Raw genomic sequence first — 23,388 nt, 5'->3', positions numbered from 1 at the left:
CGATGTAGATGATTCTTTACGATCCGCTGATTCTTGATTTTCTGTTTTATATTAAGCTGAGAAACCAGTAGGCGAAGCACCTACCTTTATAAGTGAGTTGAGTCCCGGTGAAGCAGTAGAGGACGAAAGGTACAAACTCACCTGCAAGGTGTCAGGAGTGCCTGAACCAACAGTCACATGGTTGAAGAACGATGTAGAGATTCCAGTAGATAATCGTGTGAAATCTAGCTTTGATGGTCAAGTAACGTCCTTGATATTTAAGAAATTGGCACTTGACGATACTGGGAAGTATCAGTGTGTTGTGAAAAATGATTTAGGCTCAGCTGTAGGCAGTGCAGAAGTGGCTGTGAAAAGGAAAAGCAAGAAGCCAGAGATAATTGTGAAAATGAAAGACGCTGAATTGATAGAGGGCGATAATGCTCACTTTGAAGTCAAAGTAATGGGTTATCCAACACCCGAGGTACAGTGGTATCGAGGGAAGAACAAACTCAAAACTGAAGGAAGGTTCGCAATCTCAAAATCAGAGGACGATCAGACTTACACTTTGCAAATCAAGGACGTAAAGGCCGACGACGCTGGTCTTTACAAATGCGTTGCGTCTAATGAGGCTGGTGGTACACCGGTGCAAGCAAAACTTTCGGTTACGGAGAAAAAGGTGAAACCAGAGTTTGATGGGCCAGAATTTAATGCGCCATTTGACCTCAAGGAAAATGAAAGATTAAGTGTTGAAATGAAAATCAAGGGTAAACCAAAACCTGAAGTGACGTGGTTTAAAGATGGCATTCGGTTACGTGAATCGAGAAACTTAAAGCTTTCTTCAGATAAAGATTCTTACAATCTCAACATTCCAAAGGTTAGCCCGGAGGATGCAGGGACCTATAAATGCGAGGCGAAGAATGATGCTGGAACAGCGTCTAGAACATTTGATTTAGAAGTGGAAGGTAAGTGTATTACGCCACATAAAGGTTGAATGTATAAGTGATAATCAATTTATAAATTAATATTAATCCAAAAAAGAATAACAGATATAGTAAAGATATGTAATAGTTTCTCTTTTAACTTTCTTCAGTGCCAAAACCAAAAGGAGAATCTCCAACATTTACAAGTGAACTCCGTCCTGTTAAGGCAACCGTTGGCGAAGAAATTAAACTTGTTTGCAAAGTTTCTGGAGTACCAGAACCTGCTGTCGAATGGTTTAAAGACGACAAGCCATTGAAACCCGACAAACGTGTAAAGCCGTTTTATGATGGAAGGGCAAGTACATTAGTCCTCTCTAATGTGACTCTAGATGATTGTGGTAAATACAAGTGCCTCGTTAAAAACGATTTCGGCTCAGTTACAAATAGTGCTGACGTCAGTGTAGCTAGAAAAAGTATAAAGCCTGAGGCTCAAGAGAAGATGGAGAATGTCGAAGCATTCGAGGAAGGAGAGGCTCGATTTGACATAAAATTGTCAGGTTATCCTACTCCTGAAGTTGAATGGTTCCATGGAACCAAAAAGCTCACTGACAGTGAAAAGTACAAAATCACTCAAACTGATGATAAAGTCTATTCGTTGTTGGTAAAGAACCTCAAACGTGAAGACGCGGGTTCGTATAAATGCGTAGCGTCTAATGACGCAGGGAAGAGTGCTAATCGTGCCGAGTTAAAAGTCAAGGAGAAGCTGTTTGTTCCCGAATTCGACGACGTTGATAACCAAACAGTAAACGAAGGAGATCACGTTGACGTAGGATTTAAGATTAAAGCTAAACCCAGTGCTGAAGTGACTTGGTACAAAGATGGAAAACGGTTGTTTGAAACCAAACACCTTATGCTTACGACTCGTGGGGATTCTTGTAACTTTTACATTGCAAAAGCCAACCAAGAGGACTCAGGGACCTATAAATGTGAAGCTAAAAACAAGCTGGGGACGTCGTTCATGACATTTGATGTCCAAGTCCAAGGTAAGGAAGAAGCTTCTCTTCAATATCGTACTTGCATAGATGTAATGTTAGCCACAGGCACAATGTAAATGTATTTGAAAAAATATACCAATACTTGTTCAGAAAAATCTAACATTTACTTTATTTGTTTCACATCAGCCGTTAAACCAAAAGGCAAAGCCCCATCTTTCATAAGTGAATTAAGTCCTGGTGTAGCAGTGGAAGACGACTGGTACAAACTCACCTGTAAGGTGTCAGGAGTTCCTGAACCAACGATTACGTGGCTGAAGAATGGGAAAGAGATTCCACTGGACAACCGGGTAAAATCAAGCTTTGATGGTGAAAAGAGTACCTTAGCATTTACTAAGCTCAACCTCGGTGATTCCGGGACGTACAAGTGTGTTTTGAAGAATGATTTTGGCTCCGTTTCAAGTAGTGCGGACGTTGTTGTTCAAAAGAGAAGCAGGTTACCAGAGGTAGTAGGAAAAATGAAGGACGTAAATGTAACTGAAGGCGAAAACGCTTGTTTTGAAGTGAAAATATCAGGGTACCCTCTCCCTAGGGTACGATGGTACCATCGTAAGAACGAGATTAAGAGCAATGACCGGTTTGACTTCACCAAATCAGAGAAAGATCAAACATATACTCTTACCTTGAAAAATGTTGTTATCGATGATGCAGGATTTTATAAATGCATTGCTTCTAATGAAGCAGGCGAAACAGAAGTTCAGTCGAAACTTGTTATAGAGGAAAAGAAATTCCAGCCTGAATTCGAAGGACCTGGTTTCAAGACGCCATTTTTGGTCAAAGAGAAGGAAGAGTTTAATGTTGATCTAAAAATCACGGGTAAGCCTAAACCTGAGGTGACTTGGTTTAAGGATGGCAATCGCATACGGCAGTCTAGAAAGTTGATACTTTCTTCGGATAAAGATACCTACAATTTTAATATTCCAAGAATCTCTCCCGGCGACGCTGGGGACTATAAATGCGAAGCGAAGAATGAAGTAGGTACAGCGTCCAGAACATTCAAGGTCGACGTAGAAGGTAATTAAAAAAATGGCATTCTTTTTTTCATTAATTTACAATGAATAAGATAATAAACTACGTTTTGTTATTTTATTTCCAGTGTCAAAACCTAAAGGTGAGGCTCCCAGATTTACAACCGATATGCTTCCTGTTAAGACTACCGAAGGGGAAGATGCAAAACTTGTTTGTAAAATCTCTGCAAAACCAGAACCAACTATTGAATGGCTTAAAGACGACAAGCCGTTACAGCTTGACTGGCGTGTAAAACCGTCGTTTGATGGCAGGATCAGCACCTTAGTCCTGTCTAATGTGACTCTAGATGACCGTGGTACATACAAGTGCGTCGTTAAAAACGATTTCGGTTCAGTTTCAAGTATTGCTGACGTCAGTGTAGCTAGAAAAAGTATAAAGCCTGAGGCTCAAGAGAAGATGGAGAATGTCGAGGCATTCGAGGAAGGAGAGGCTCGATTTGACATAAAATTGTCAGGTTATCCTACTCCTGAAGTTGAATGGTTCCATGGAACCAAAAAGCTCACTGACGATGAAAAATACGAAACTCAAACCGATGGTCCAGTTTATTCGCTGTTTTTAAAGAACCTCAAGCGTGATGATGCTGGATCATACAAATGTGTAGCGTCTAATAACGCAGGGAAAAGCTCCAACCGTGCCGAACTAGTAGTCAAAGAGAAACAGTTTGTTCCAGAATTTATAGACGAAGTTGAAAATCAAAATGTCAAAGAAGGGGAGCCGATTAACGTAGGATTTAAGATCAATGCCAAACCGAAAGCCGAGGTGACTTGGTACAAAGATGGAAATATATTATTTGAAAGTAGAAAGATGGAATTCCCAACACATGGTGATTATTATAAGTTATACATCCCTAAAACGACTCGAGATAACTCCGGGACTTACAAATGTGAAGCAAAGAACAAGCTTGGAACCTCCTTCAAAACATTCAATATCGAGGTTGAAGGTATGTTAAATTACGTTTATAAAACATTTGAATGACTTTAATTTTAATAATCTTCTTGCTGGGGTACTTGGCATACAATTTAGTGTTCTAACATGGTTATTTATTTCTTGTTATTTCAGTTGATAAGCCGGTAGGCCAAGCTCCTTTTTTTACCAGTGACCTGTCACCTGTTAAAGCTATCGAGGGTGACGACTGCAAGATAGGATGTAAAGTCTCTGCAAAGCCTGAACCTACTATCCAGTGGTTCAAGGATGGTCAAGTACTGAAGTCTGATTTCCGCATAAAACCACGATTTGATGGACAAACTGTAACCTTGTTACTGAAAGACGTGTCACTAAGTGACAGGGGTTCTTATAAATGTGTGGTAACCAATGACCTTGGTTTGGTGTCAAGCTCTGCTGACATGGTCGTGGAGAAAAGAAAATTCGAGCCTGAGGTAATCAGCAGGCCAAAAGATGTCAAAGGGCTAGAAAATACCGAAGCACGATTTGACATCAAACTGAAGAGTTATCCTACTGCCAGCGTCCAATGGTACCGTGACTCAGAAAAGATCGAAGATGGAGAGAGGTATAAGATTACCGAGTCCAAAGAGAACCAGCTCTATTCACTTGAGATTAAAGACCTTCAAAAACCTGATTCAGGAATTTATAAATGCGTTGCGTCTAACGAGGTCGGAAAGATTGATTGTCGTGCGAAACTCGAGGTTAAAGAGACGCAGTTTGCTCCAGAGTTTGGAGACAAGGACACGAGAAAAGTTATCGAATTGGAGGAGGGTGAAGAACTTAACGAAAGGGTAATGATAAGAGGAAACCCAAAGCCTGAAGTCTCGTGGTATAAAGATGGTAAATATCTGCGTGAAACAAGCAGAATCGAACTCAAACCCGTTGGAAATTACTACAATATAAATATTCGAAGAGCCCTTCCAGATGACTCGGGAACCTACAAGTGTGTTGGCACGAATGACCTTGGAACTACGACTAAGACCTTCGATGTGAAAGTTAAAGGTACGTGGACAGTTGTATGTTTTTCTTAAAAATATATTAATAAGAATATATAAATAAAAATATATTAATAAAAGTTTTTATATATTAATAAAAGTTTTTCCTCTTGCAGCTGCAAGACCGCAGGGAGAAGCCCCATCATTTGTAAGCAAGTTACGACCTGTTGAATTAACAGAAGGTGAACAATACGATTTGAGTTGTAAAGTAACAGGTACTCCCAAACCAAACGTCGAATGGATGAGAAATGATAAACCTGTGACCGTGGATGGTCGTGTAACATCACGCTACGATGGACGCGTGGCCAAATTGGCTTTTCTAGAAGTATCCCCAAAAGACTCTGGGACATACAAGTGCATCGTGACTAACGACCACGGCACGGTTTCATCCAGTGCTGACATGGTTGTAAAGAATAAGGTTCTCAAGCCTGTTGTTTTAGAAAAACTCAACAATGTTGACGGCTTTGAAAAAGGAGAAGCAGAATTCAGCGTGAAGATAGGTAGTTCTCCTAAAGCCGAGGTTCAGTGGTACCGAGGAGCGAACAGAATTTTCGACGGAGGAAGGTTTCGTCTTAGAGAATCAGATAAAGAACAGCAATATTCTTTGAAAATCACTGATCTCAGACTGGAGGACACAGGGCCTTATAAATTTGTAGCAACTAACGATGGAGGAAAAGTCACTCAACGTGCTGACTTGAATGTAAGTGAGGAACAGATCGCACCTGAATTTGTAGGAGAGGTTGAGTCAGTAGCAGTCAAAGAAAACGAAGAAGTTAAAGTCGACTTGAAGGTAAAAGGAAAGCCAAGGCCTGAAATAACGTGGTATAAAGATGGCGATCTGTTAACATCAACTAGACGAATTGACTTGAGCTCGCGAGATAACGTGTGCAGTCTAGTTATTTACAAGGCTACAGATCTAGACGCAGGATCTTACATGTGTGAAGCAAAAAACAGGGCCGGAAAGTCGACTAAAACATTTAATGTCCAAGTTAAAGGTTCGAACACATGATTGATTATTAGTATTTTTGCCATTTGTTGATTGCTTGTTTTGTTTGTTTTTAAATATCTTATAAGTAAGTCTTATACAAATTATGTTTTATATTTTAGTTTCAAAGCTGCTTACAGAAGCCCCATCGTTTATTAGTGAATTAAAACCATCAGAAACAAAGGAAGGTGTTCAACATCGACTCACCTGTAAAGTGTCCGGGACGCCAGAACCAACTGTTGAATGGTTCAAGAATGATGAACCATTGAAGCTAGATCATCGTGTTACATCAATATTTGATGGTATCGTTGCATCTTTGCGTTTTAAAGAGGCTTCTTTAGATGACGATGGAAAATATAAATGTGTTATCAAGAATCATCTTGGCTCAGCTTCAAGCTCTGCTGACATGGTCGTACTTAAAAGAAGCTCAGAGCCCGTAATCGTCGAGTCTTTAAAAGATGTTCAGGCCTTCGAAGGTGGGGAAGCTCGATTTGATATCAGACTTGATGGAAATCCGAGACCAGTAGTTGAATGGTTTCGTGGATCTACCAAACTAGCAGATCGGAATAGGTTTAAGGTGTTACGATCAGGTGATCTGTATTCTCTAAGGATTACTGATGTCAAAGATAATGATGCTGGCTCGTATAAATGTATTGCCTCTAACGAAGCAGGAAAAGTAATGGCTCGAGCTTCTCTTGATGTACACGCAAGACAGTTTGCACCTGAATTTGACGAAGAAGACCTGAAAAGAACCATTTCTGCCCGTGAAAATCAAGACATTAATCTTCGCTTCAAGGTGAGGGGCAACCCAATACCTGATGTGCAGTGGTTTAAAGACAAAAAAGAGCTTAACGATTCCAAAAAATTCTCGATTCGACGTGGTGGAGACAGCTGTTATTTCATCCTCAATAATGCTTCTCCCGAAGACACAGGGAAATATAAGTGCGAAGCCAGTAATGAGCTTGGAACAGCAAGTAGGGAATTCAGTATCCAAGTTGAAGGTACATATAATGACTTGTTTTATTGCTATAATGAATTACCAACCCCTGTCGTTGTCCGTGACCGTAAAGCTCGCGTGGTTACATCATTGTATACTCCGGAATAAGTCATGCTAAACTTTCTTTTTCTCTTTTTTATTTTATAGATAAAAAAAGACGAGGACGCGCTCCCTCATTCACGAGCAAGTTCGACTCCGTTCGCGGCTTTGTAGGAGATAAATGCAAGCTTGTGTGTTATGTGTCTGGAAAACCTGAACCAAACATTGAATGGTTCAAAGACGACATAAGAATAAGACCAGACCGTCGTATCGCAGAGAGCTTTGATGGACAAGCTTGCTCAATCACCATCAAAGAGCTAACATTAGCTGATAAGGGAACGTACAAATGCGTCGCTAAAAATGATTTTGGAAAAGAATCGTGTTCAGCGGATCTTACTGTCGTAAAAAGAAGCGAGAAACCTGAAGTGATTGAGCCAATGAGAGATATCGAAGCGTTTGAGCAGAGCGTAGCAAGGTTTGAGGTAAAGCTGTCAAGTACTCCTAGGATAAAGGTCGAATGGTATCAAGGCACATCAAGACTCGGAGAAAATAGAAAATTCAAAATCGAAGAAAACGAAGAAGAGCAAACTTACTCTCTAGTTATTTCTAAAGTCACACGAGACGATTCTGGTCCCTATAAATGTACTGCAACCAACGAAGCAGGCAAAATAAGTTTGCGAGCAGATCTTATGGTGAAAGAAAAGCAATTTGCTCCAGTCTTTGAAGGAGATGAATTTGAAGAGCCCGTAGTTGTCGAAGAAGATGAAAAACTGGACGTGACTCTAAGGGTGAAAGGAAACCCCAAACCAGACGTGACGTGGTACAAAAACGACACCACATTCGCAGGAATACGTAGAGTGGAGCTACTCCCATTGGGTGACTCTCACAGTCTAGTCATCCACAAGTCCGATATTAACGACAGCGCCACATACAAATGTTTTGCTAGAAATAAGCTTGGGACAGCCTACAGAGAATTTAATGTACAAGTGAGAAGTAAGGAAGTCCTTCTTTCTCTGATATTTTACTTCTACTTTTGCTTTACTTCTTACTTCTCGATTTTCCTATATTAAGTTCTATTTTAATGACTTTTTTGCTTTAATTTCTAGATAAGAAAACCAAGGATGAAGCACCAAGATTGATCTCTCCTTTGCAATCTCGAGTTAAAATCGAAGAAATGGATAGTGTCACACTATCGTGTAAAGTAGCAGGAACTCCTGAACCAACCCTCGAATGGTTCATAAATGGACGATCTGTACGACCAACCCCACGACTCCTTACTTCCTTCGACGGAAAATATGCTAGTTTTACTCTCTCGAATGCAACTCTTGAAGATCTTGGTGTATATAAAGTAGTTGCAACTAACAGCGCTGGTACTTCATTCAGTTCTTCTGATGTGGTCGTTAGAAGAGGAACGAAAAGGCCACAGATAATAGAGAAGCTTAAAGACATCGAAGCCAGTGAATCTAGTGAGGTAACGTTTGAAACTAAAATCAGTGGGTCTCCGAAAGTTGAATGGTTCTCTGGATCGACTCAAATTTTCGAAGGACGAAGATTCAGAATAATAGAAGATACAGAAAGGCAAATATATGGATTGGTCATACGTGACTTGCGAAGAAACGATGAAGGATCTTATAAATGCGTTGCATCTAATGATGCTGGAAAGTCAACCACACGTGCAGAACTATACGTAACTGAGAAAGAGTTTGCACCAGTCTTTGAGGACAAGGATAAAACACTTGTCATTTCTGAAAACCGAGAGCTAAATGTTGGGTTTAAAATAAGAGGTCTGCCAAAGCCCAATGTCGTGTGGTACAAGAATGGAATCGAACTGGAGCAATCTAACAAGGTCAATTTTAGATCCAGGGGGGATACACATAGCATGGTTATTTACAAAGTTACCAGTGGAGATACTGGGAAGTATAAGTGTGAGGCGTCCAACAGACATGGAACATCATCATGCTATTTAGATCTCAGCGTTGAAGGTTAGTCCAATTTCCTTTTTCCTTTTTAAACACCTTTGTTTCTTCTATGAACGCCGTGTATCTTATATTATTTATTGCGAATGAGTGCAGATTTTGCACTGATTGCTTTTTAATTGGGAGAGTAGTCCAAAAACCCATCTACTTCTCACATAAACAATAATACCCTTGTTCTTAATGGCATCACAATTGATTTTATTTATTTATAAATGTTTCAATGATCATGTTTGTTGTTGTTTTATTTAGTTCCAAAAAAAGTTCCCGTTTTCATTAGTGGATTGAGACCTACAGCGGTTGGAAAGGGTGAGGAGATAAAGCTTACGTGTAAGATAGCTGGATTTCCTCAACCATCAATTCAGTGGTTTAAAAATGAATTGCCATTGGACATGAGTCATCGTATTAAATCAGAATTTGACGGACAAAACTGTTCCATTACACTTGCCGCAGCAGAACTAGAGGACGCCGGGGATTACAAATGTGTGGTTAGCAATGAACTTGGTAAGGCGTCTAGCAGAGCCGAGGTAGTTATTTCTGAAGAAACCAAGAAACCTAAGGTGGATGAAGCTTTACGAGATGTGTGTGCCTTTGAACGTGGTGAGGCTCGCTTTGAAGTGCGGTTCTCTGGCTATCCAAAACCAGACGTAAAGTGGTACAGAGATGGAGCAAAGATAATCGATGGTCATGGAAAGAGATATCGTATGCTGCAAAGTGGGAATTTGTGTTCTCTCGTCATAAGTGATGTTCGTTTCGATGACGTAGGAATAATTAAGTGTGTTGCATCTAATAAGGCAGGAAAAGCAACTTCAGCAGCATACCTTGAGATAAAGGAAGTCCAACATGCTCCCGAATTTGTGAATGAAGAGCCAACAGACACCTTATTTGTTGCAGAAGGTAAAGACGCAAATTTGCGTGTGACAGTACGTGGAAATCCACAGCCTGATATCACTTGGTACAAAGATGGAGAAATTTTACGAGATACCCGACGAATTGATGTACGATCAAGAGGAGGCTCAAGTAATGTTGGTATTTATAATGCCAAAGTAGAAGACGGGGGAACGTATATGTGCGAAGCAACTAACGTACTTGGAAAAGCAACGAGAACCTTTGGTGTTCATGTTCGAGGTACTTATGCATGCTGTGTCTATTTTTGTCGTTTTATACGATTTTAATCATAGTCCTAAATCATGTATTTTACCAGTTTTCAACGTATCGTTTACATTTTTATCCAATTTTACATCAACAGTGCCCAAGGAAAAATGGGAAGCGCCAACATTTATATCTCAACTTGTGCCCCTGGTGACCGAGGAGACTGATTCTGCCATACTGAGTTGTAAGGTAGCTGGCACTCCTACACCATCTGTTGAATGGTTCAAAGACAACGAACCTTTACCCCCGAGCCGATTTAGTAAAACTGAGTTTGATGGCAGAGTTTGCAGACTTATATTCTTAGAGTCTAGATTATCTGACAAGGGTTTGTACAAGTGTGTCCTTAAAAATGAATGCGGCTCTGTATTTTCCTCAGCTGAGGTAATTGTCAATAAGAAACTAGCAGGGCCAGAAATACTTGAACGACCTAAAGCACTTGTAGCCGTCGAAGGCAGTGACGCGAGATTTGACTTAAGGATAAGAGGGAAACCATTACCACAAATTGAATGGTATCGTGAAAACAAGAAGATCGAAAACGAAGGGAGGTACTCGATCACATCGAACGTTGACATCGGTCTGTACTCCCTAAGCATCTCAGCACTTCAACTTGATGATTGTGGCTTGTACAAATTTATTGCCATGAATGAATTTGGAAAAGCTACAGCTCTGTTAGATCTCACGGTCAATGAGAGATTGTTTGCTCCAGAGTTCCTCGAAGAAGATGGTGTCTGGTCAAAGATAGTGAGAAAAGGTGGATTTGTGAACATCACTTTCACCTTAAGAGGCAATCCCAGACCAATTGTGACATGGTATAGAGATGGTGTACTGTTGTACGACACGACAAAAATGGATATGAGGTCACGTGGCGATATTCAGTATCTAAATATATTCGATGTGAGCTCGGAAGACACGGGAACCTACGTGTGTGAAGCTCACAGCCGTTTGGGGAGTAGTTTTAGGAGCTGCACTATAAAAATCCATGGTAAGTGATATTATGATAATCACTTTCTTTAAAATATAGCTCCTTCCTTAGATTTCAACTTACGGCACGTGTCGCCCAAGGTTATGCTAAAAGCGTTGAGACATATTTTGTACTGGAATAAGGATGTAACCTGTATTTACCACTTACTACACACCATTTGACAATCGTAGTTTGTTATCTAGTATTCTTATCTAATGGTAGCTCTTTGTCACTTTTCTTTACAGACGAGACAGTCCCAACAGTTTACGACATAACTAGACTAAACTGGGCTGAAACTCTAGTCTTTAAAGCAGTTGAAGTTGGCAAAGCTCACATTGATTTGTCCTTCAAAAATTTTGAGAAACCTATCGTTGAGTGGTACAAGGGTAAAAACAGGATCGAAAGCACAGGACGACACGAATTCTCTTTTGACGAAGAATATGGCACATACTCATTGACCATAAATGATGTAAACTTGGATGATGCTGGAATCTATAAATGTATAGTGTTGACTGAAGAACGTGAAATACCGATACGATGCGACTTGCGTATTAAGGAGAAAGAGTTCACGCCTAGATTTGTAGAAGATTTGGATCAAGAACCAATCATATTCAAGGAAGGGAAACAAATAACCAAGGGCTTCACAATTCTTGGCAGCCCGCCTCCATTTGTAACTTGGTACAAAAATGAAGTACCTCTCTTTGACACAAAACGAATTGACATAAGATCAAGGGATGATTCATATCATCTTAGCATTCGTGAAGCAAGGGCGGAAGACTCAGGAACGTATAAATGTGAAGCCTCGAACACTCATGGAACAGCCTTCAGGACATTCGACTTCAGAGTAGAAGGTAAATAAATTAATGCGATCGAATCTTTGAATTCATTTTAAGTATTTTTATAGAAATGGGGGGAAAAAGGAAGACGCTCTCTTTCGATTTAGTGATCTTCACATAAAGGAAGCGTTTTTGCACACTTAGCCTGATATATTTGCACTATGTTTTGTAATAATGTCGTACTTAATGTTTTAATCATGTTTAATCATGCTCTTTTCTATCCTTTTACATAGCGCCCAAAACAGAAATCCCCATCTTCGCAAAGGAATTAAAACCACTATCAGTTGTTGAAGGTGACTATACTACCCTTACCTGCCAAGTGTCTGGCAAGCCGAAACCCACAATAGCTTGGTATAAGGATGGCAGGCCAGTTTATTTTGACCAACGAATGAGAGTCGATTACGATGGAAGCGAATGCACGTTAAAAATTTCCGGAAGTGAACTCCACGATGAAGGGAACTACGAGTGTGTTGCGACTAACGACGCTGGAAAATCTTCAAGTAGTGCAATGCTCATTGTAAATTTGAAAAACACAAGACCAACGTGGAAGCGAAGGTTGGCCGATGTTGATGTTGTGGAGGGACAGCAAGCTCGTTTTGTCGTATCGATCAAAGGACATCCAAATCCTAAAGTAGTGTGGTACAAAGGAGCCACAAAAATAACTGAAAGTCCCAAGTATCACATTTTAGAACTAGATGAAGAGAGACAGTACTGTCTGACTATAAACAACGCAGTTCTTGATGATGCTGTGTCGTACAAGTGTGTGGCAACTAATGAAGTAGGGTCGTCTTCGTCTCGAGCAATGTTAAATGTCAGAAAAAGAGAATTTGCACCAGAATTTGATGAAGAAGAATCACCTAAGCCAGTGATCGTCCAGGAAGGACAAGAAACGAACATGACCGTTACAGTCCGTGGGTATCCCAAACCAGACGTTACCTGGTATAAGAGTGGTTCTTTGTTGTGTGAAAGTAGGAGAATGGGAATGAAATCCCGTGGAGACACGCACACGTTTGTCATTTACAGAGTCACTCCTAAAGATGGTGATACCTACAAATGCGAAGCTTATAACAGCCTTGGGAGATCTTTCAGACTATTCGACCTTAATGTAAAAGGTGAAAATGACTAAAATTTAATTAATTTGAAATTCCATTTTTACAAAAATTTTGTTTGTTTTGATATTTATAAATTAACATTTTTCTATGATTTTTCTCTTCTTTTCCTACTCCAGCTTCTCTTGCTTTCGATCAGATTCCTTATATTTATCAATATCTATGAATTGCTTAAGAATATTTTAAATCTATTATTAATATATATTTATCTTATATTCACCTTGTTTTTACAGCTCCTGTGCCAGCTCATAAATGGGAATCACCAACATTTGAAACGAATTTGAAGCCTTTGAAAGTGACTGAAGGTGGGGAAACTAAATTGGTGCTAAAAGTGAAGGGCTTACCGGTTCCTGTGGTCCAGTGGTTCAAGGACGAGGTGCCAGTCATTCCCGATGGACGGGTGATAACATATTTTGATGGCACCGTCGCCATGTTAGCGCTACGCGAAACACGTCAGAGTGACAGAGGCATGTACAAGTGTTCAATTTCTAGTGATGCTGGTTCTGCCTTTACAAGTGCTTCTCTAGATGTTGAGAGAAAGACAGGTTTTCCTGAAATAGTGGAAAAGATGAAAGAAGTTGAGGCTTTTGAAACTGGAGAAGCGAAACTAGAAGTTCAAGTGACAGGTTACCCGAAACCGAGCGTCGAGTGGTACCTCGGAAAAACAAAAATCACTGATAGCGAGCGTTATCGCACCACGGTCAGAGGTGACCTGTATACTCTCAGCATAAGTGACCTTAAGCAATCAGACACTGGACCTTACAAATGCATTGCCACCAATGACCATGGCTCAACTGGAGCAGTTCTCGATTTAACTGTAAAGGAAAAACTATTTGGTCCCCACTTTGTTGAGGAAGAGGGCGAGTGGACAAAAACCGGAAGGCAAGGAGGATTCGTGAATATAAGTTTTACTCTCGACGGAAATCCAAGACCACATGTGGTTTGGTATAAAGATGGTATATTATTGTACGACACTACCCGAGTTGACATCAGGTCACGTGGTGACCTCCAGTATGTTAACATCTTTAATTTGACACCTGAAGATGCCGGGACGTATGTCTGTGAAGCGCGTAGTCGCTTAGGTACTGCATTCAGAAGTTGCATCCTATATGTTAAAGGTAAGTTATCCTTGTTTTTAAAACATGCAGTAGCTCACGCATGAGTGCAAATTGGGAGCCTTTCCTCGATAACTTATCTGCTGCGTATCAAAATTCTTATTTGCATTTATAGGTGCCGCCACTAGTGGTGCAGAGGAAGAAAAAGTGACCAAACCAAAAGCAGTTCAAAAGCTCAAGAATATTGAAGCAGTAGAGGGCTGGAAAGTTCAGTTTGATGTCCGCATCAAATGTTATCCAAGACCAGTAGTGGAATGGTTCAGGGGAAAAACAAAAGTCAGCAGTGGGGGGAGGTATCAGATCACCAAAATGGAAAATGAAGGGCTGTTTTCTCTAATAATAAGTGATGTACAGCTTGACGATACAGGTTCATACAAGTGTGTCGCCTCAAACATTGCTGGGGATGCTATCACTCGGGCGGAGCTCGTAGTAAGAGATAAGAAATTTGCCCCTACGTTCTCTGAACAAGATTACCGAGGTCCTGTAATGGTTAGTGAAGGCCAAGAACTGAAACTCCATGTAACATGTAAAGCCAAGCCAATGCCCGATATATCATGGTATAAAGATGGCATTAGATTGGAGGAAACTAGAAGAATCAACATGCGATCGTTTGGTGATAGCCACTATTTAGTTATTCCAACAACGGAACTGAATGACACTGGATTGTATAAGTGCGAGGCAACAACAGACCTCGGAACATCATTCCAAACCTTTGATGTTCAAATAACAGGTAAGGTTTATTTGTTAGACTTTCTTTCATATGGTTTGCATAATTTTAAAATAACACTGAGTATTCGCATGAAGTTGGCATCGGATTGCTGTTAGTACCCATTCGTACCATTACTTTCGTATCAAGTATCAAGTATGGGTTCAGGTGCTAACTAACAGCGAAATTGTCTTTCCAGATGCTGAAACAAGTGCGAGAACACCAATTATCATTAGTAAGATGGCGAACAAAGAAGTTACAGAAGGAGATGGCATTGAACTCGTATGCGCTGTATCAGCAAAACCACTACCATCAATAGAATGGTTTAGAAACGATGAACCTGTGTCGATGGATTCTCGTGTGATGCCATTTTTCGATGGGCAAATCTGCACCCTTGCAATTAAAAACACACAACTACAAGATCAAGGAATCTACAAATGTGTTGTACAAAATAGAGCTGGCTCTACGTCTTGCACTGCAGACTTGACAGTCAACAAAAAATGTGTGCGACCATCCTTTGAAAAGAGATTGAAAGATGTTTCAACGGTCATAGGTGGAGAGGCAAGATTTGAGTTTATCGTGCAAGGCGTTCCATCGTCAAAAGTTTTGTGGTATCACGATTCTGATAGGCTGTTCTCGAAAGGACGTTACTTAATAACTGAAGAGAATGGAGTTCACTCGCTCATAATAAAGAACGTTGAACGTGATGATTTAGGAACATTTATGGCAGTTGCAAGTAATGATCTAGGGAGAATAACAACACGTTGTCAGCTCATCGTACAAGAAAAGGACTACGCGCCCATCTTCCCTGAAGGAGAAGGACCCGAAAAGGTATTATGCCGGGAAGGACAAGTTGTCAGCATGAGTGCAATTATCCGAAGTAAACCCAAGGCTGATGTAATATGGTTCAAGGATGGAAAAGAAATGATAGAAAATGAAAGACTTGAGATTCGATCACGTGGAAATATCTATTACTTTGTCATCAGCAACGCCTCAACTACAGATTCAGGCGCTTACAAGTGCGTGGCGGAGAATAGTGAGGGAATGTCCTTCAGAATGTTCGACCTTGATGTTAAAGGTATCCATCTAGATCACAATGATCTTTGTATTTTTTACATCAATATAATATCTGCTTATATTTTCTCTCTAATTACATTATTTTTTTCTTAATCTGATAGCTCTTGCACCAAGAGAATTGTGGACAATACCATCCATTTCATCTGAACTCCAGGATACTAACATCACGGAAGGCGAAACTGCGAAGTTGGTTGTCGAAGCTACTGGTATTCCGCTACCTATAATCCGCTGGTTCAAGAACGATAGACCTATCGAAAGTGATTACAATGTCAGGACGTACTACGACGGCAAATTTGTCAAACTATTGTTACAAAGGGTATCGCTTGATGATGAAGGTGTTTATAAATGTGTCCTAACCAACGATCTTGGATCTGCAAGTACAAGTGCGCGTTTGATCGTAAACCGAGCGTCCTCCAAGCCGCACATCTTAGCTAAAATGAAAGAGGTTGAAGCTATAGAAGGTACCGAAACGAGACTTGAAGTTCAAGTTACAGGGTATCCTCAACCAGAAGTTGAATGGTACCGGGAAAAGACGAAACTCGTAATGGAGGACAAGTATCAAAGTATTCAGGACGGAGACTCGTATACTATTGTCATTAAAGACTTAAAGCTTGACGATACGGGCACGTACAAGTGCATCGCAACAAACGACCATGGTGAAGCAGGCAGTCTGCTGAACGTGACTGTAAACGAACGTCAGTTTGGACCAGATTTCATCGAAGAGGAAGGAGATTACACCAAAGTTGCTCGAGTTGGTGGACTTGGTCATATCAGTTTCACAGTATTAGGGTACCCAAGACCGGATGTCACATGGTATAAAGATGGAATCCTCCTGTACGACACTACCCGCATTGATATGCGGTATCGTGGAAATGTTCGTTATATTAATATCTTTGGATTGACTCCGGAGGATAGCGGAACTTACTTATGCGAAGCTAGAAGTCGTCTTGGCAAGTGCTTTAGAAGTTGTATTCTGGATGTTCAAGGTATGTTACTAACTTTATTTTCTTTGCTACAACATTAGCCACGTCGCTGTTATGAAAAAATACAAGGCTTGACAAACGTAGAAAAACAAGTAGTCAACTACAATTACAATTAACTACGATATTTTACTTGATAAAAATGACTTCTATGTGACTTAATTGTCTTTGAAAAGATCAGCACTCCCATTTAAAGTAATGCATTTTTTTCTTCTTTGTTGCAGCTGGTACGCTCAGTGTCGATGGCGCAAAAATTACAACCAAACCTGTCCTGGAGAAAATGGGTCCTATCGAAACTAGTGTAGGATGTGATGTCAGCTTGGAGACACACATCAAAGGCTTACCGCAGCCGCAGGTTGATTGGTACAAGGGATCAATTAAGATCAAACACGGGGGACGATACCAGATAGACAGTTTACCAGAAACTGGTAGTTATTCTCTCTTAATAAAAAATGTAGAAAAGGATGACGAAGGATCGTATAAATGTGTAGCCAGTAATCAAGCTGGAGCATCAACTTGTCGAACAGAACTGACGGTCAAGCAAAATGAATTTTCTCCACACTGTCCCTATGAGATTGATGAAAGTCAAATAGTCGTATACCAAGAAGAAGAACTGAATATCGTCTTACCTGTGAAAGCATATCCCAAGCCAATTGTTAAGTGGTACAAAGATGATGAAAAGTTAAGTGAGACGAAAAGGATTCGCTTCCTGTCTCGTGATGACAACCAGATACTTTTTATTCCGTCATCATTGCCCGATGATACTGGAGTCTACAGATGTGAAGTTGTAAATGAGTTGGGTTCACTGTCCAAGACCTTTGACGTCAGAGTTAAAGGTGAGTTGTATGTTAGTTTTAGGTCAAAATTTTACGATACTGGGTTGTTCTAGTGGAACATGAAAAAAACTTTAAAATTAAAATTTCCCTTAATTGACATCTTTTCTTGTGTTTTGTTATAGCGTCCAAATCACTAGATGAAGCTCCATCAATTCGTACCCATTTATCACCGCTCGACGTCACAGAGAGCGAAGATGTCATGCTCGTTTGCAGAAGCTCTGGCAAGCCCAGGCCATCAATCCAGTGGCTGAAAAACGACATACCATTGAAATTCGATCGTCGCATCTCGACTGAATCTTTTGGCGAAGTGCATATTTTAGTCATCAAGGGAGCAATATTAGATGATGGTGGAACGTACACATTTTCTTCAAGTAATGACCTTGGCACCTCAGTTAGTAGTGCAGAACTTCGTGTTTCCAAAAAGATGTCAAGACCTCTTCTAGTTGAAAAATCCAAAGAGGTTGTAGCTTTCCTGGGTGAAGACGCAAGATTTGATGTTCACTTTAAACATACCGGCAAACCAGATCAAGTCGCTTGGTACGGAGATAATATTAAGGTGCGCGACAGAGGAAAATATCAAATAACAGTTACCGAAGGAGTGTACACACTGATTATATCCGATGTTAATTCGGATGACAGAGGCATATATAAGTGTGTGGCTTCCAACAAAGCTGGTAAGACAACATTCCTTGGTTATCTCGAGGTGACTGGCGAAAAAAGACAGTACGCACCATATTTTATCGATGGTGAAGGAGTTGAACCTGTAGTGGCTTCTGAGAACCACAAAGTAGAAATAATTGGCCTAGTGAAAGCTGATCCAAGTGCGAACATCAGGTGGTACAAGGAAGAACAACTTCTGACGCACTCCAGAGATTATGAAGTCATTTCACGTGGTGATGCTAATTACTTTGTGATCAAAAATGCTAAAGTGGAAGACTCCGGGGTATACAGATGTGAAGCTACCAACAGTCTTGGAAAAGCTGTAAAATCTTACGACGTGAGAATATCAGGTATTTATAGCATGTCAATGATGAGTGCTCAATATATTCCCAAATATATTGCTCTCATATTTTTCACATTTATTTGAAGATCAACACTGAATAAGCTTCATCTCATCCATTTGTACGAACTGCTTACGTAATGTCGTCCAGTTTTACGCTTATTTTCTTGCCAAATCAAAGTATTACAGGATGTTTTCGTTGGTCTCTTCCACTCTCTTTTCGGCAGTCGTTTTCACATTCTAACATGTTTTCAGAACCAGAGACGTAGTTTTTCTTGGTCTTTTTTTCTTTTTCGCCTGCAGTCATATTCATATTCGTTTATACTTTTCCAGCATCGAAGACGTAATTCTCCAACAATCTTTTGCAGCAGTCATAATTCGTCCACATTTTTGGGCACCAAAGACGCAATTTACATCCCACGAGCTTCATTTACTTCTGATCTTAGAATATGATGATTTCTTTCAGTTGACCTATTCGCTGAATGTTTTCGTCAAATTCATTTCGATTTCGCGTTTCGGCGTTCAATGTTACAGCACCAAGTCCTTCCAAATTCATCATTCAGGTTCGTTCAAATCATTTGCACACTCGACCTTTAGTTCTTGACATTGTTTAGTTCATTCGACTCATTCTATTTTAGCCATAAACATTTTCAGTCATTTTCCGGCGTTCTTTTTACTGCTTCGCGTCATTTCGTAAATCATATCAACGCAAAAATTTCGTCTGCTAACAACTTTATGTGTTCGATTTTTACATTAGTTCGAGTTTCAAAAGATCAATGGGTGAAGCCATATTTCACAGTCGAGCTTAAGCCAATGCAAATGATCGAGGGTGACACAACAAGATTTGTTGGCGAGATACACGCGGTTCCAGTACCAACTGTCCAGTGGTTTAGAGATGACAAGCCAGTTTCAAGAGATTATCGTATTATGTCGTACTTTGATGGCAAGGTAGTGATATTGCTAGTAAGAACCACCACCAATGAAGATGGAGGAGTCTACAAATGTGTCATTCAAAATGAACTCGGCTCTGCTACATCTGCAGCTAAGTTAACCGTTAGTGAATGTTTTGCCAAACCAGAAATAGGCGAGAAATTGAAAACGGTAGAAGCTTTTGAAGGAAGCGAAGTTCAGTACGATTTCGCCGTCACTGGATTCCCCGAGCCAAAAGTCGAGTGGTACCGAGGAACGAGAAAGATCGTTGAAGATGAAAGATATCAAATCTTCGATGGCGCAAAGACAGGCCTGCACTCCCTCGTTATCTATAACATTCAAAAGGATGACAGTGGCCTTTACGAATGCGTAGCTTCCAATAACTGTGGTGAAACGACTTCTATCGTTGATCTCCACGTAAGCGGGAAACAATTCGTACCCGAGTTTCTGGAAGAAGAACGAGAGGTTTCCACAGTTGCTCAGCAAGGCGACAATTTATCCTTAAAATTCACAGTGAAGGGAAACCCGAATCCAAGTGTCGTTTGGTACAAAGATGGATTGCTTCTGTATGACACATCAAGAAGAGATACAAGATCACGTGGAGAGATACAGTACCTTAACATATATGGCCTGATGCCTGAAGACAGCGGAACTTATGTCTGCGAAGCAACCAATCGCATTGGCAAATCGTTTAGGACTTTGACGTTAAAAGTAGAAAAATAAAAATAGATTAGATTAAATTAGATTAGATTAGATAATTAGAAATATAATTGTCCAATAATATTGCTCTTGAGAAGAAAAAAGACACTACGACATTTTCTTTGCTAGTTAAGTTGGTTTCTCTTCCATCATAAACTAAATCAGTGAGCTTTTTAAGAGTGTCTTGCAATGTTTACTAAGCTTTATTCTTGAGTGGGTGATAATTAATATATATATATATATTTTTGTTTGCGTTTTGCAGTTAATTACACGTATCCTGTTTTCAAACCAAATATAGACAATTATGCCTGATTAAATATCCTGGTTAGTTTATCACTGTAGAAAATAAAAGGGAAAAAATTAAATTATTGTTTGTGTTATTTCTTATTGATATTGATGCAATAAAATATCTTAAATTGGACGGCGCCTTGCTTAGTGCGATCGAAAATGGTCGAAATGGTTTTTCCTCCCTCGATCAAATTGTCCAAAACGCTGTAAACAGATTTTTCCCGAATTTGCTTGGATAACCCTTAAACAATAGTTCCAACACCATTGTTCTAAGACCATTGTTTCGTTGTCATTAAATCGAATTCGGTAAATTAAGGTCCATTTAGTGCGGGATTCATCGTGAAGTACGAACCAATATTTCATGGCATGAGTAGAGGTGAAGGGTAAAGGTTTTTTTCCCCAGAGGCTTTGGCGGTTTGGAAAGGGCGTTGAGAGTGTAGAGGCTGTAATTTTTTTTGGAAAAAAAATAGGGCGGGTGATTTTGCCCCAGGCTCATAACCTGTAATATTACCCTAGGTTTCCATGCATCGCGATGTTATTGAACTAACTTTTTTTAATTTAGAAATTGTTTCGTTCATGCACTAGTTTTCCCCACTATATGGTTCTTAATCATAGTTTGTTACTTGGGTAAGATTATGATTGTTACTATTTTTATTGCTCATGCGTTTTCATATTCTGATTCACACATATATCAATACTGATTAATGAACAGTTAACTAAGAAGTCGTCAACTCGTCACAAGCTCAAACCTAAATATGTATGGGCCAATTGAAGGATTTGAAGCCGCTAGAAGTTAAATTCAAGAATGGGGGGAGCCACTTATTGAATATGTGCTAACTTCATTATTTCCTAGCTTATAAATTTGGTGTCATTTTATAGCCGCTTCATCACCATTTAAAAAGGTAAGGTTTTGGCTCCCTCTTTCGAAAATAGAGTTGTTGTGGACAATATCAAGTAAGTATTGGATGGATGTCATTTTTGTATGTGTTGATGTTAAATGTGACTTTTATATACTGTACGTTGTAAATGTGTTTTATAAAGGATGTAGTGTTCTCAAACCATTCCATGGACTTTGAGAATGTTATATACCTCAGACATCTTATCTTTCCAATAACAATGATGGGCGCTTGTAGTTCGTTGATTATATAATTTATATGGTATCCTTATCGCATTTTAACACAGTTCCCACGAAAAAAGAACCAGAAAAGGAGAAAGCCGATAAGAAGCCGGTCTTCAAGCAGAAGCTGAAGGACGTTGTTGCTATCCCTGGTCAAGAAGCAAAATTCGATGTTATTGTGGCAACTGATGATGTCGATGTCGAATGGATAAAGGATGATAAATTAGTTGAGGACAAGGGCAGATTTATTTTAGTGGATGATGAAGGACCAGGCATGTTCTCCTTGGTTATTGATGATGTTCAACCAGAAGACGCTGGGGAGTACGAATGCGTGGCCATCAACGACCACGGAGAAACATCTACAAAAGCTTCTCTGAACTTTGAACAAAACGGAATAACACCTGACCTTATCGAGGAAGCTCAAAGTGCTCCTATTACTTTAGATGAAGTGGAAGGTACGGGATTCTTATATCGTAAGTTCAGGGTGCCAGTTAGAGGGGAAAAGCATTTCCCCGTGGCTCATTGCAGCATTACCTTAACTATTCTTGTCGATTTATTTTAGTAGAAGTCTTCAAACGTTGCTTGCCCCACAGATATATTTCGCACGAAAAACAGTATTAATTCTTTTATTTTATTTTTTTTATTCCAGCAAAAGCCCAGGAAACTGCTCCAGAAATTCTAGAAGCACTTCAGCCTATCGAAGTGATGGAGGGAGAAACACTAACGCTGGAGACCAAAGTGTCTGGAAAGCCAGCTCCTTCTGTTGAATGGCTGAAGGACAAGATCAAAGTAAAAGAAAGCCGAAATGTGAAAACAGAATTTAAAGACGATATCGCCAAACTGATTATCAAGCAAACTAGAGGAACTGACAAAGGAGAATATACATGCGTTGTTAAGAATGATGTCGGGTCAACTTCTACAATGGCAAAGGTTACCGTCCGTGTTCCTGTCAGGCCAGACTTTACTGTAAAGCTGAAGCCAACTGAAGCAGTTGAGGGGGGAGAAGGACGGTTCACTGTCCAAACGAAAGGAGAACCAAAACCGGAAATAGAATGGTACAAAGGAACAACTAAGATTGTTGATGAAGGAAGATACCAGTTCGAGGAAACTGATGACGGCAAGCACTCATTGATCATAGTTGATGTCAACCGTGATGATTCTGGAGCGTACAAGTGCACAGCAACTAACGAGATGGGGAAAGCTACGACCCGAGCTGACTTGACAGTAAAGGAACGACAGTTTGCCCCAGAAATCGAGGGAGATCAAGAAGGTCCAATAATCGTCCAAAAAGGTGACGAAGTTAACATCAAAGTAGTCATCAAAGGAAAACCAAAGCCGGAAGTGAAGTGGTACAAGGATGGCAAACCCCTCCGAGACACAACTAGGTTGGATATCCGATCCCGCGATAACTCTTACTACATCGTCATCCTAAGTGCAAAGCCTGAAGATGCGGGAACGTACAAGTGCGAGGCAACGAGCAAACTTGGCAAAGCTTCTAAAACGTTTGAAGTACGGGTCCAAGGTAAGTTTAAATATTTGTAATTTGCCGTCCACTCAGTCATTCCCCAAAGAATGACTTTGACGGGTCATTTCCTGAATTTGAAACACTAAGACGCCCAACATAAGAGGAATTTATGACCCTAAATAGCATTGTATCTAAAAAAGACCTAA

General features: G+C 40.1%; 1 protein-coding gene across 1 annotated transcript in view; it reads left to right on the top strand.

Annotated features, from left to right (window-relative positions):
- The window catches only part of LOC116288075 (uncharacterized), a 160,771-nt gene that overhangs the window by 76,828 nt on the left and 60,555 nt on the right, over nucleotides 1-23,388 (top strand). Inside the window, 22 exon segments of the mRNA XM_089036454.1 lie at nucleotides 57-941; nucleotides 1,070-1,942; nucleotides 2,081-2,965; nucleotides 3,048-3,920; nucleotides 4,040-4,924; nucleotides 5,034-5,912; nucleotides 6,025-6,903; nucleotides 7,047-7,931; nucleotides 8,045-8,920; nucleotides 9,164-10,039; nucleotides 10,161-11,045; nucleotides 11,270-11,875; nucleotides 12,094-12,972; nucleotides 13,203-14,087; nucleotides 14,200-14,814; nucleotides 14,990-15,868; nucleotides 15,969-16,853; nucleotides 17,072-17,683; nucleotides 17,806-18,693; nucleotides 19,441-20,334; nucleotides 21,783-22,172; nucleotides 22,367-23,239. Coding sequence (XP_088892580.1) covers nucleotides 57-941; nucleotides 1,070-1,942; nucleotides 2,081-2,965; nucleotides 3,048-3,920; nucleotides 4,040-4,924; nucleotides 5,034-5,912; nucleotides 6,025-6,903; nucleotides 7,047-7,931; nucleotides 8,045-8,920; nucleotides 9,164-10,039; nucleotides 10,161-11,045; nucleotides 11,270-11,875; nucleotides 12,094-12,972; nucleotides 13,203-14,087; nucleotides 14,200-14,814; nucleotides 14,990-15,868; nucleotides 15,969-16,853; nucleotides 17,072-17,683; nucleotides 17,806-18,693; nucleotides 19,441-20,334; nucleotides 21,783-22,172; nucleotides 22,367-23,239 — 18,087 coding nt within the window.

The sequence above is a fragment of the Actinia tenebrosa genome, unplaced genomic scaffold (assembly GCF_029948245.1).
Source record: "Actinia tenebrosa isolate PJP-AT-01 unplaced genomic scaffold, QUT_ActTen_1.0 PGA_scaffold4__44_contigs__length_22323623, whole genome shotgun sequence".
Lineage (NCBI taxonomy): Eukaryota > Metazoa > Cnidaria > Anthozoa > Actiniaria > Actiniidae > Actinia > Actinia tenebrosa.
This window is presented reverse-complemented; position numbering and strand designations above follow the sequence as displayed.